This window comes from Dendrobium catenatum, unplaced genomic scaffold, assembly GCF_001605985.2.
Source record: "Dendrobium catenatum unplaced genomic scaffold, ASM160598v2 original_scaffold_76759, whole genome shotgun sequence".
Taxonomy (NCBI): domain Eukaryota; kingdom Viridiplantae; phylum Streptophyta; class Magnoliopsida; order Asparagales; family Orchidaceae; genus Dendrobium; species Dendrobium catenatum.
Genome location: NW_021395205.1, coordinates 432565 through 447464, shown reverse-complemented (window position 1 = coordinate 447464; position 14900 = coordinate 432565). Strand labels below are relative to the sequence as shown.

The 14900-nt window shown below is 33.0% G+C and overlaps 1 protein-coding gene across 1 annotated transcript; it reads left to right on the top strand.

The window, feature by feature from the left end:
• Positions 1–1600: 1600 nt before the first annotated feature.
• LOC110095287 (vacuolar cation/proton exchanger 3) lies at positions 1601–14521 on the top strand. The gene is made up of 13 exons (XM_020820759.2): positions 1601–1982; positions 4378–4431; positions 4614–4877; positions 4993–5060; positions 5171–5199; positions 5975–6171; positions 6347–6559; positions 7607–7732; positions 12805–12921; positions 13005–13058; positions 13723–13839; positions 13920–14013; positions 14234–14521. The coding sequence occupies exons 1-13, from the start codon at positions 1929–1931 to the stop codon at positions 14254–14256; spliced, it is 1410 nt and encodes a 469-aa protein (XP_020676418.1). The 5' UTR covers positions 1601–1928; the 3' UTR covers positions 14257–14521.
• Positions 14522–14900: the final 379 nt, after the last annotated feature.

Genomic DNA, 14900 nt, shown 5'->3' with positions numbered 1-14900 from the left:
TGTCAAACACTAGTGGAAACTCCATGCATTAGCTTCGACTATGATGGCATATATAAACCTTAGCAATGATGGTGGGCATTGGACTTAATGACGAGGAGTCTACGACTTAGTTGATAATTGTGATCCTAGTGTTGGTGGTGATAGTGGGCCTCAAAATTATTTGTAAGAATTGATAACAAATGATGGGCCTACGTGTTGGCAATGTCAAACATAAGGAGAATGGGCATCAATGTTTTTGATATTGTTGACAATGACAAGAGTCGGCCTTGTTGGAGATAGCATGCTTCAATGTGTAAGTTTTAGTAGAAATGACAATAATTCAAATCTTATTATTGATGGCGTTCATTATCCTTGATGGTGATAACATATGCCAATGATTGTAGATGGCATTAATACAATGCAATATATATGAATTGTAGGATTTATCTCCCATCATGTTGTTAGGGGGAACCTTGAGTTGCTAGGTTTATTATCTGATATCAACTAGTGATATATTTTGTTGTTCTCTTTATAAGATGGAATGCTTGTGATCATAAATGGAGACATCAATTGCCAATGGCAGACACACATTGAACATTGGTGGAGATCGTAGGCATAAGCTTTGGTTGTGTCAAACGGGTGGGAGGGGGTTCATTTTTCTATGGGAGAAAGCATTTATATAATCTAATATAATTTGAATGAATTATGTGAGTTATCTCCATCACGGCGGTTGAAGAAATCTTGAAATATTAGAGTTTTCAACACACGCAGTTAGTAATATATTATGTTGTTCTCTTTATAGGAGAGGAGACTTGTAAGAAGACATCAATTGTTGATGGCTCACACACGGCTTACATTAATGGAGACAATAATGAGCTTTAGCCTCGACTGCACTGACGGACATATATCTTAATAATAATGGTAGGCACTGACAGAGCCGGATCCAACTTCTTTTTCAGGGTGGGCAAAATTTTAATTAATTAGACAATAACAATAATAATAACAAAAAATTAAAATAAAATCATATATTAATAAAAAAAAAATTGGATTTCAATGCAATGCAATAAAAAAATGATTGAAAATTAGCCAACAAAAAAATAAGATTTATTTGCATAGAAATTATAATTTTTTTCTCTTATTTCTTAGAATTCCTCTTATACCAAACTTATAAATAAAAAGACACTTCTTTTTTCATTGGATAAAATTTCACTCATACTTTATACAAATTAGAAAGTAAGTACATTACCTTTTTGCTTAGTAATAACTTTTAAATATATTTGATTTTCTTATGTTTCTTATTTAATTCACCCTTAATTAAAATTAGCTTTTAATCATCTTTAAATTAATTCATTTCAGCCCATATTGCTAGTAATTTTAAAAAAATTGTATTAATATTCTGATAAAAATGATTAGAAGTAATTTCAAATTTTTATATTTATTAAATATAATTAATTAATTAATTAATTAAAATACATATTATGTTTATCTCGAATTAAAAAAAATTAAAAATATTTAAATTTCCTTCTATTTAAAAATTCGATAAATTTCGGGGATATTGATTGAACAAAAATTTAAAGCACGACTCGTCCCACCCCTACGAGAAAGACGACCGTTGCCGCATTAGCATCTCGCAATGCACGAAACGGACCAGAGAATAACCTCTCTCTCTCTCTCTCTCTCTCTCTCTCCTGATTCCCGGTTTCAAGGAAACTTCCTCTCTCCCAAGTAGTTTGACGTGATTGCTACCTACTCTTGAATAAATGAACCCCTATCTCAGTACCCCATCCTAATTGCGTTCACACCCTTTTGTTCTCACATTTCGCTGTTCATCTTCTCTACTCACCATCTTCTCTACTCACCATCTGTGTTTTCTTTTCCTTGCAATCCTTGCAAGGATTCGATTTTATTCATCTTGCAGAGGTTTAGCACTTCGTAATCGTTGCAGAACCATGGAGAACAAAGGTGGGCGGCGACTCAATGTCGATACACAACCGTCTTATCAGGTACTTTGCAGATTTTTGTTATTTAGAAATATTATCGATTATTTCCCCATTTTTATGTATTCTTTTGCTTATCATGGAATTAAGTTTACTGGACACTGAACTTGTTTGAAGATTGCTTTCGTGCTTACTCATTTGTGTTTAATGTAAATGGTGTGAATGCTTAGGGAGAGTGAAGGAGGAGACAAAAACGCCGTGGCATAGGCACTGGTCATGAGGAACTCTTAAAAGTTGGAGTAATAGTAGTATTCTTCTTAACAATTAAGGACTATTTGTTTCGGCATTTGGCTTCAAAGATGTCGCAGAACAGAGGTTTTTATAAAGAATTCCAAAAACTGTGAAGAGAATTAATCCTGTATTCCATATCCATCAGGTTTTCAGTCCCAAAAAAGAAAGCATAAACGTATGCATTTTAACCATCTAGAATGAGAAGGAAAAGATGTGTATGCGAGCTTTGAAAAAATCCACTTGGCTCAGTTGTATATTTATGGGTTGAACTTTCAAGGGGCAAACTAGTGTTTTCACCCTCTTACAATGATTTAATAATACTGATTCGAGGTTTTCATTGTTTTAAACATCGATGGTTAGTTGTTCTTCTCAATTGTTAAAGAAAAATTTCAATGAAGCCTAGTTTGTAGGCTCTATAATGTTTTGCTTCAAAAGAAACAATTTGGTTTGGGTAAATAAAAATGTACCAATACTAGCACATAGTAGATGATTAGGGGAATGATGATAAGCCCGATCAAGAACCTATTATTTAATCATCTCGTGACACTATGGATCTTGGTCTAATAGTCGGAGAGACGATAATCAACCTAGCTTGATCAGAGGACACCTAATAACAATCAATGGGCTAAACCGTTATAAATTATCTAATACACTAGAAAGAAAGCTTATTTAATACACTAATTTCATGACTCCCCTTGACTAATAGAGGGCTTCAAGCCCTATTTAATATGCCTTGTAAATTGTAACTTATAAGCTTAGTAACTCGTGAACATTCGAGCTTTGTCCTTCGTTCAATTATTGTAGTTTGTAGGATCATTTTAGGCATGATATTGTAGTTCAAAAGAATCTTGCAACATACTTAGTGTCCTAAATTTTTTTAGTGTGATCATAAGATCATATGGATACACCATATATGATATTGGTTCTTTGTAAGTTTTGATGATGCTTGGATTTATCATCCTTGGTAAATTGATGTGGATGATGGATGGATGACATCTGTAAGTGCAAAGCCACTAGTTATTATTTGAACTTTTAATTATATATATACTAGTTTATATTTTTAAGGGGCTTGTTTGGATTGTGGAGGCTCGGCTTGAGATGGAATTCTCTCCATAAGAGATTTCGTTGATTTATGCTCACCATCATGAAGAAGGCTGGAAGTGTATTTCTCGTAGAATTTAGAGAACATGTTTTATGATGAGAAACCTATTTGATTATAATTTGATGATAACTTAGCCCATTATTGATGATAAACTTGAAGTATGCTTGCTTTTGTAATGGGGAGTTTTACTGATGAAATTTTCATCTCTGATTATGATATTCTGATAATTGAAAACTTCATTGGGCTGGTAAATATCATTGATTATGATTTGTCGAAGTATGTTAGCCTTTGTAATTGGGAGCATGATTCATAATAACAATGCTCCTCGTGGGGGTTAGGTATTATTGTCTTAAGCATTTACCTTCTAATTTTTGAGTGCATGATTATAGTTATGATTCCCTCAGGGTATATTGAAGGGGGTTGTGCCTTCAAAAGGTATCAAATATTTGTTGTTATTTGATTAAAATAGTTTTGAGAAATTTATTTATTTATTTTAGCAGCCATATGCTTTTTCTTTATAAAAAGATAAAGGGTTTCGTCCTATGTAGCATAATAGAAATCATGATTGCATTTTATCTACAATAAAATCATTGTGAAATTTATAGAGAAGGCAATAAAATATAGCCATCAATTGAGTGAACTTGTTAAAATTATATTATTTTTATGCTCTAATCTTCATTTCTATTTTATGTTCTTCTTTATTTTTGTTTTTGCTCTTTGTGCTTGAATTAAGTTTTGCCTATTACTCAAAACTTAAGTCAATCAAGATGGTAATGTGACTTCAATATCACACTATCTACTTTTATCATGCTCACTATCTGATGAAAGTCGCCATGCCTGCCTAGAAGTCTAAGGTTTCGTTTGGGACAGCTTTCTTACTGCTTCTTAAAGCTGTTTTCTAGTACAAAAATTTTACTAGAAACTAGAAAGTCACTTTAAGAAGCAGAAAGAAAGCTGTCCCAAATGAAGCTTAAATAAGAATCTGATGTTCCCATCAAAGAATTCTTTTTCATTGATATTTTGGACGTCCAAGCTTGAAATTAATGCTTTTCTCCCATTTATGAACAGCTGGAGATGTTCGAAAACAAAGGACACATATCCATATCTCATTCTCATCTTGAAGTAGGCCTTCTAATCAATACCTTTTTCATAGCAGATATATATTCAAGTTCTATATTTCTTTCTTTACCATAAAAAATTGATACTCATAACTTTTATCAATCTGCTATCTTCTTCCTCTTTAAAAACTGACTTTGCATCCATGGAGATAATCTTTCCTTAATTAAAGCATTGACTTTGCTTAGATGGGAAAACTTGATGGACAATTCGAGCATGAATTTGAGGATGAGTGCTGTGTTGGCCCTTCCTCTCTTATTAGGAATAATTCATCCCCAGAGATCGAAAACCACAATGAATCCTTCTCGAATGCTGGCGAAAAATGTAGCATAAGCTACATGAAGTATAGAGCCTTCAGAAGCCTTAACATAATATTATTTTCAGCAAAGATTAATCTACTGATGCCTTGTGGTCCTGCAGCTATTGTTGTCAAGTGTTTGACTGGCCAACATGTACGTATATTAATCTTTTTATTTTTCCTTTATGGAATATTTACTTTAGTTATTTCTGTATATTTTGATTCCATTTACTTGAAAAGCTTATTTGTTCTTTTTATATTTTCTGCAGGGATGGGTTTTCTTGCTAAGTTTGTTAGGCGTTGTACCTTTAGCTGAGCGCTTAGGATTTGTTACTGAGTAGGAAAATTATTTCTCTCATTTTCATGTAATTTTAATCTTACCCAATTGCTTAACTATACTCACAATAATCAGTAGCATTAAATTTTTATCCTTTTTCTTTGATGCAGGCAGCTGGCTTTCTTCACTGGACCAACAGGTTAATGTCCTTGCGTTTATTAAATATCAAGCAGAAACTCATTTCTTATTTCTCAAATTCTTATTATCATTTTATTACAACAGTTACTAGAATTGGAATCATCTTATATTTTTCAGAGCAAATGAACCAGCTCAAATTCAAACTCAGGCTTTGTTTGGGACGACTTTCTTGTTGCTTCTTAAAGTAGTTTTCTGGTATATAAATTTTAATTTTTTACTTAAAAACAGCTTTAAGAAGCAACAAAAAAGCCGTCCCAAACGAAACCTCAAACTGGATTAATTAGTCTAGCTCAAGCTCAAGCCCAAGCCAAGGGTGGCTTTGGCTTCAGCTTGACTTAGCTTATTTACACCACCCCTAACTTAGACAAAATCTCTTTTTTCAGTCCATATTTGGATAGGAGCACCTGTTACAGCAGAAAAAGAACAGCATCATATAATTGTACAACAAATAAAACTCATTCCTCTACTTAATACTCAGAAAAATGTAATAATTGCACTTGATCTTTCTTCATCATGTAATACAAAAATCTGCATGTGCAGTTGGAGACCTTCCGATGAACCGGTTAGGAAAGTTGAGGTATTAGATTTGACTTATGTTAAGAAAGGCAGAAGTAGACCTAAAAAGACTTGGTTAGAAAATATTAGAAATGATCTTTCTTTATTAGATTTAAATGAGAATTTGACTTCTAACAGGACAAAATGACAAAAAAGGATTCATGTAGCCGACCCCACGTAGTGGTACAAAGGCTTAATGTTGTTGTTGCTTTGTTGTGCAGTTGGAGGCCTTCTCAATGCCACATTTGGAAATGCAACAGAGTTAATCATATCGATTTATGCACTTAAAAAAGGAATGATTCGGGTGGTTCAACAGTCATTGCTGGGTTCCATATTATCAAACATGTTACTGGTTCTTGGATGTGCATTCTTCTGTGGAGGAATAGTTTATAATAAGAAGGACCAGGTTTTCAATAAGGTATCACATATTGGAAAATACTTTGGATCAAGTTATTAATTTGCTTTGAGATGAACGTATTACATGATAAATTAATCAAAATTTATATTACACTAATCTCAAAGTAAATTTATCTCCTCAAACCAGTTTTAACTTGTTACATTCAAGGACAGACTATTTTTATTTATGTGGGCAGGCAGCTGTTACAGTGAACTCTGGATTACTTCTAATGGCAGTTATGGGTCTACTATTTCCAGCTGTTCTACACTTTACTCACACTGAAATACATCTTGGAAAGTCAGAATTGGCCCTCTCAAGATTTAGCAGTTGTGTCATGCTCGTGGCGTATACTTCATATATTATTTTCCAGTTAAGGGGTCAAAACAGGTCTTATGATGGTGATACTGAGGTTGGTCTTTTGCTTCCTATCCTTCTTTTTATGCCCAAGAGTTATTTTTGTCTCTGTGATGAGATATCATAGCATTTTCAGTGGAGGAAAACAGTTTTATCTCCCAGTAATTCTATAGAGAATAAGTGAAAACATAAGAAAAATTTTATGTTGGGAATTCTCGATATATGTTTGTATCAAGATAAGGAGACTGTTAAAATGTAGAAGACAAATGTTTAAAACTAATGGGCATTTAGGGGGATGTTTGGTTTAATATTTTCTTTGATGTAATATTATGTTATTTATGATAAGTCATATATGGTTTGATGATATCTGTCATATTAATTAAATTTGAATAACATTAGTAGATTGTCACTAAATTAGATGCCATCTTGATTTAGGCTTAGTTTGGAATAGCTTTTTTATTGCTTCTTAAAACATATTTATAGTATAAAAATTTTATTTGTTGTACTAGAAAGTTGTTTTAAGAAGCAGTAAGAAAGCCGTCCCAAATGAAGCCTGGATTCTTTTGAGACGACTTTTCTATTGCTTTTTAAAACATAGTTTTATATCAAAATTATGTTTTAAAAACCAATAAAAAAAGACGTCCCATACGAAGCCTAAGACAATCTTGATGATTTAAAAAGGAGAAGAAAAAATCTTAATCATTGCCAATTATTCTAAATAATACTTCATTTTTCTTAAGATGGCATTAAACCAAATGCACAATATTTGAAAGATGATATTACTATCTGAATATGATTATTATTTAAATAACATTGAACCATACTTAGTGGTTCTTGGTTATTATTTTAGCTCGGATCTGGTTGCATTTATATGAAACTTTATTAATTAAATTAGTAAAATCATCAATTTTCTTCTCGCAAGCTACTGTTTGCTTCCTTAGTGAGGAAATATTTTGATTCCTTCGAGATAAAAATGAGCAGGTCTTTTTCCTGTACACAAGCTGTTATTACAGCATTATTTGGCGCTTTACTGATAATAAGTAATGCACTTCCATTCTTATTGTTTTTAACTATTTTTAAATATCTAATATATTTGGAATAGCATGGAGAAAGCCAAAAGGATGAGGATGAAGAGGTTCAGATTTCAAAGGGGGAAGCAATTTTCTGGCTTGCCATTGTTACCATTTGGATCTCGGTCCTCTCTGAATACTTAGTTGATGCCATTGAGGTACATTTTCTTATCTTAGTTTTTGATTAGTGGGTCAAAGAGAGATGTTTCTAAGACAAAAGATATTTGTTCTTCGTTGATGCTTTATATCCTTTCTACATCAAACACGTCAAGAATGTTTTAGCTGGAATATGATGTTAATGTTTATGCTTGTCATCTAGCTTCTAAGCATTGTCCATAAGAAATGTGATAGGAAGTAGATGCATTCTGCCAAATCAGCAATTTCTTGAAGAATTTGGGTAGAAGAACACACCACGAAACTTTTTATTGCAAGAAATAGAAAGAAAATAGCAAGATACAATTGGATCTTTAATTGGAGAGAAAGATTAGGCTCTCCCAAATTCCTAGCCGTTGGCTAGAGCCCTCACAACTTAAGAAATCTTAATTTCAGCAAACACAAGCATAATCCTAAAATAACCCTATTGTTAGCCTTAAATAGGCTCTCATAATTCCCTCCCAAATAAGCTCGTTCTCCCTAAATAATTCTATCTCATATTTGAATTCAAATCAGATCTCTTGCCCTAAATAATTCCCTGCTAATTATAATAAAAACTTTCATAAACAATTCCCCCTTGATTCCTCATCCCTTTCCCTTAATAATTCCCTCTTAGTTTTTGAATTTAAATTAGATCTCTTGACCTAAATAGTTTCCTCCCAATTGTAATTAAAATTTTCCTAAAAAAATCTCCTTTTATTAAGAATCTTCCTAAACAGCTCCCTCTAGATTAGAAAACTTCCTAATTCTATCCCAATCAAATAGGTTTGTCTATCAATACTCCCCTCCCAATGTGTCACCTTGTCCTCAAGGTGGAATGAAGGAAACTACTGATGAAGCACTGGACTGAAAAATGGATTGCACTGTGTCGAATGATCATTGCCTCCAGCTTCTCCCTGATCAATCTCTCGATCTCATCCTTCTGGAGTTGGGCATAATGTTTTGGATGAACACTGATATATGAGAATCCTTCCTTCAAAATGATAGCATGCTCATGTTCCGATGGAGAAGGCAACCTCAACACTGGTTTGAACATCTCTCGATACTGTTGTAAGAACTATTGAACCATGTATGGTACTTCTCTATCTTCTCGCCATATTCTTTTCCTTCTAAACTCTACAACTCCACAAAAAATCTTACTCCGTTATTTCCCCTCCTTAGAAGGGTCTCTAAATGTGACTTCTCCTCTTCTTCCCTCAACATTTCCACCCCCTCATCCTCCCTCGTCATCTCTATATTAGGATTTCTCTCACTTTCTTATCCGATCAATGGTGCCCTTGCCTCCAATGTTGCCAGTTGAGTGTGAAGCTCCAATATTTTCTTCATCATGACTCTAAGTTAGAAAGTCTTCCTTCCATGGATGAAAACTTTCCTTCGATGGTTGAGAACCTCTCTACCAACTGAGATTTGATTTACTTCACTTTGCCTTCCAACACATCAACCTTCTTTGCTGCCATAGGTCCTAAAAAGTGCTCTGATACCATTTGATAGGAAGTAGATGCATTTTTTGCCAAATCAGTGATTTCTTAAAGAATTTGGGAAGAAGAACACATCATGAAACTTTTTATTGCAAGAAATACAAAAGAAAATAGCAAGATACAGTTGGATCTTCAATTAGAGAGGAAGATCTGGCTCTCCCAAATTCCTAGCCGCTGGCTGGCTAGAGCCCTCACAACTTAAGAAATCCTAATTTCAGCAAACACATGCATAATCTTGAAATAAACCTATTGTTTGCCCTAAATAGGCTCCCCTAATTCCCTCCCAAATCAACCTCACTTTCCTAAATCATTTTGTCTCATATTTGAATTTAAATTGGATCTCTTGCCCCAAATAATTCCCTCCTTATTTAATTAAAACTTTCCTAAATAATTCCCCCTGATTTGTCCTCCATTTTCTAAATAATTTCCTTTTAGATTTTGAATTCAAATTAGATCTCTTACCCTAAATAATTCATTCCCAATTATAATTAAAACTTTCCTAAACAATTCTCTTTTGATTAAGAACCAAATATTTGATATTGTCAAAAATTTTACCACGCATTTAAAGCTGTGTGCTCATTCATATATCAAGTCGATTCAACCCTGCTCAAACTCGCTCAAAATCCTTTGATTTGTTCTTGAACCAACCAATGCTTGGCAAAAAGATTTTTATACTGGATCTAAATTGGAGTCATGCTTGGCTCATTTTTTTATTCAAACAAAATAAGAGCTAAAATCAATTTGATTTTAATCTCTTATTAATGGGTTCATATACAACCTACAAATAAGCACTCATATTTGTAGGTTGTATATGAACACTTTAATAAGAGATTGAAATCAGCTTGATTTTAGCTCTGCTTTTGTTTGAATATGTCAAAATTACCTGAGTCTATTTTAACTACGATATCTTTAACAATTCAGCGGCTTCTAATATGATTATTTCTTAGTTTCAAATATATCTATCTTAACATTTTCATTTCATGTACACTCAACTTATATAACAATGAATCTTTATTGTCTTATACTCTAATCCATACAGCATAACTTACCTAATTATAATTTAATAAAGTTAACTTTAAGTCTCCATCATATTCCTTTATTGTATAACATTTGTTAGGCACTCAATTTTAAACACCTTACCTTAACTCTAGAACTCGTATCCTGATTTATATCCCTATTTTTCTATGTAACAAATTTATAAATTTATAAATCTATCATATCTAAGTATCACATAATCTTTTAATAATATTGATCGAGGAGTATTAATATTACATCAACTAAAATGGCATATTATAATCAAGCTTTTGTTCTACTAATTGAAAGACTTTTATCTTCTGAATGTTGTTTTCCATTATTCTAACTTTTCATTAATATCAATACATGTTTCACCTATTAGAACTATATCACTCACAAAAAATATACACCAATGCATCTTAATTTGAATATCCTTTGTAATCATTTTCTTAAATAATACAAAACGATAATGAACTTAAAAATTTGACAAGTAATCATTTTCTTAAATAATTGAAACTCGGTGATCTCTGCTGTCTTCATAGTGTCTTTTTTACCCTAGTCAATGCCCTCTTATGAGTATTTTTAATAGCTTTAACAAACATTTGATTTCAAACCAAATTAATCTTTGTGGTACTCCATCGCATGCTTTCTTAAGGTTAATTAAAATATATTAAAATTTATTTTCCGCTCTTTGTACTTCTTCATTATTTGTGTTTAATACAAAAATTACTTTTATGATACATTTCTTGACTAGAAATCTAGTTAATTCCTTAAAGAGGTTAATTTGAATGTGGATTTTGAATCAAGTGTATTGAATGCATTAAAGTAGCATTAAAGGGGATTCCACCCTAGTAGGGCCGGCGGCATGTGATAGGGGGAGGAGGGGTTAGGGAGATTTAATCACACTTTCCAAATGAGTTTGAAACTTGTGGGGGGAAAATAATGAGTCATCCAATCAAATTTCGTTTGAATTTTGAATTTGAAAAAAACTTATTTATTTAGACTTTGCAAATAAGGAAAGTTTTGAATTTCAAAATTCATTAACTCTCTTCTTTAATGCAAGATCTAAATTATGGGAGAGTCATTATGAAGAACGAATTCATCATAACGACTAAGATCAAGGATGATGGCCAGCGGTCAAGGGGAGGGGGAGAACTTGCCGTTGGGTGTAGGTGGTTTTGGTGGAGGTTGGATCTGAAGTGAGGAAGCTAGTGGGTAAGGGGAAGGATATGTGGCTGGCGGCTTGGGGAAAAGCTAAGGCCGGCGGGTGAGGGAAGAAAAGATGAACGGAGATGAAGGAGGTAGACCACGAGTCACGGACTCTTCCAATGACTGGTGGGTATTGCGCTCGCCCTTACCTCGGGCTCTCTCTCTTCTCTCTAGTGCACACACAATGTGAAGAAGAAGACAAACAACAAATTTTTATTCCAAATATTCATTATCCTCATTACAATAGAAATGACATATATATAGGTCTCAACATAAAAGAAGAAACAAAGACTAAATTGCCCTCAGGGCTATAACATGACTCAACTCATAATAGGGGTACAATAGGAATACTCAAAGAAAATAAAATAAAAAAGACTAAATTGCCCTTAGGGCTACAACATGACTCAACTCATGATAGGGGTACAATAGGAATACTCAAAGAAAATAAAATGCATAAATATTTAAAAATATAAACTCTGAATCGTGGCCATCAATCTGCGATTCTTCCAGCGATACACATGTTTGAACCTCTGATCGATGTCCTCATCAGTTTGATACGCATCTTTCTTCTTCTATTCAAACCAAATTAATTTTTGTGGTTCTCCATTGAATGCTTTCTTAAGATTAATTAAAATATATTAAAATTTATTTTCCGCTCTTTCTACTTCTTCATTATTTGTATTTAATACAAAAATTACTTTTATGATAAATTTTCTTGACTAGAAATCTAGTTAATTCCTTAAAATAGATATATATTTTTTTAATTTGTGTCTCATTACTCAATCTTATATCTTCATTAGACGACTCATGTTTGATTCTCTTATAATTAATAAAATCTTAAATATTCTTTTGTTGTTAAATATTGTATTAAAATGCTTCTCCTTCAATCATTTGGCATACTCTTAATCTTCAAAATTCCATTGAAATAATTTGTAAAGTAATTTCTATAATATCTAGCATAACTTTTAAATCATAATTGATATCCCATATGAATCTAAAAATTTATGTCATACATATTACTTAGAGCCAGCTCCACTTCACCCATTGGAAGAACCCATCTATACCTTATCTCGAGATAGCAAAATTATTTAGTTCAAATTCTACCGAGCTGGATCTGGCTCATTATTCAAATCATTCATTTAAATCTAAGCTCAATTCTAATAAAAAAAATCTATCTAATTTCTTAGCAATCATCAATATTCAAGTCAAATTCACAGATCTAAACCTACACAATATAAATAAGATCAATACTGAAAATAATTTCCTTGTTTTCTCCAACACTTATACGAATGAAACTATATTGAGAGAAACTAAAATGAAAATCTTGTCCCCTAATTGAAAACTAACACCTTTGCCTGTTTTTAACAATTTGACAGGGGGCTTCAAAGGCATGGAATATGCCTATTGCTTTTATAAGTGTTATTTTGCTTCCAATAGTAGGAAATGCTGCCGAACATGCAAGTGCCATTATGTTTGCCATGAAAGACAAACTAGTAAGTTCTTTTATTCTGCCGAGGTTTTAAATTTTCTCACAGTTTATGCTCAATAGTCTTATATCTTTCATCTTCTTATTCAGGACATTTCTCTTGGAGTTGCAATTGGTTCATCTACACAGATATCAATGTTTGGGGTATCTATCTATTACTCTATAGAACAAAAAGAAAGACAGAAAAAAGACTAAAATACTATGCATCGAAAGAACAAACTCCTAACACAGTAATTAAGCAGCCAAGCAATATATTCAATGTTATTATCTGAGTAATGTTGAATCAAATAGACACTTAAGGGAAAATTCTATAAGATGGTGGTGAGACCTGCAATGCTTTATGGTGCCGAATGTTGGTCAATAAAAGAGAAGCATAATACTAAGTTAAGTGTTGCAGAGATGAGGATGCTTAGGTGGATGAGTGGCTTTACCCTTAGAGATAGGATACGAAATGAGCATTTAAGTGAAAAGGTTGGAGTAGTTCCAATGGAAGATAAGATTAGAGAGAATCGTCTTAGATGGTTTAATCACATCAAACGGAGGCCCTCCGATGACATAGTTAGGAAAGTTGAGGTATTAGATTTGACTTATGTTAAGAAAGTTAGAGGTAGACCTAAAAAGACTTGGTTAAAAAATATTAGAAATGATCTTTCTTTATTAGATTTAAATGAGAACTTGACTTTTAACAGAACACAATGGCAAAAAAAGTTTCATGTAGCCTACCCCACGTAGTGGGACAAAGGCTTGATATTGTTGTTGTTGTTGTGTTTCTTAAATCAGCATAATTACCTTTAGTTCATATTTGTAGATTCCTTTCTGCGTGGTAATAGGATGGATAATGGAGAGGCATATGGACTTGAACTTTCAGCTTTTTGAGACAGCTGCACTATTCATAACAGTGCTAGTTGTTGCCTTCATGTTGCAGGTTTGTTTTAGACTGTACACTGAAATGGAAATCTTGTATTGGCTTATACTAATAATTTCGACTCCTACATTTCACTTCAGGATGGAACCTCTAACTACTTCAAAGGCGTGATGCTTATTCTCAGCTATATAATCGTTGCAGCCAGCTTTTATGTACATGTTGATCCTACCTCTGGTGAGTCTAAGGCTTCGTTTGTGATGACTTTTTTAATGCTTCTTAAAGCAGCTTTCTAGCTGCTTCAAGAAGCAGCGAGAAAGTCGTCCCAAACGAAGCCTAAGTTGCCATTCTGTTTATAAGCTTTTCTTTAGTTCTTCTAAATAACCCTTTTCCAGATGAAAACTGTTTGGATCACTTCATAGTATTTTTCTTGATATCCAAACATTTGTTTTTGTAGAGGAGAATTCTCACAGAAATTAGGAAAATTTGAAGGATTCTTTCAAGGGAAAGAAAAGGTTACGTGGAGACATTCCGGACTACAAATGTTATCGCAGGAGATCATCTTGATTTTGTTGTTGGTCTTGTATAAGACAATCTTCTTGCTGTAGTTTGGCTCCAGAAAATAACTAGGTTAGTTTAGGATGCATTTAAATGGTTTCTTCAATTAAATCTCTATAAGATTTGTAATGACCATTGTCCTTCTCCTATTGTTCTTTTATCTACTTTTGTGGTGTTGATTCCTGAAGGGTATCTCTTGAACTGCTCGGTTTCTGTTATATGGAAAGTTGAAGGTCATTCAAATTTTCACTCTAATTCACAAGTTAAAGTTGGATACTTCAATAAAGATGATTGTAAAGTTGTTATGGATAATGTAAAAAGCAACTTTGTAGTACAATTTTTTTTTTAAATAGTGGTCGAACAAAAACTGTTGAAATGCAAAGCAGGTTGAAGCTCTCATAAAAGGGGCCTCAGAGATGCACGAAGAATCTATTTTTTTCTTTTTTTTTTTAATTTAAATGATGAGGATTGAAGTTTAAATGTTGGCGAGGTTAAGATACGTTAATGCGTTGAGATTCGAATGGTCGAACTGGTGTCCCGCTGCATGGAGGAAAAAACTCCAACCA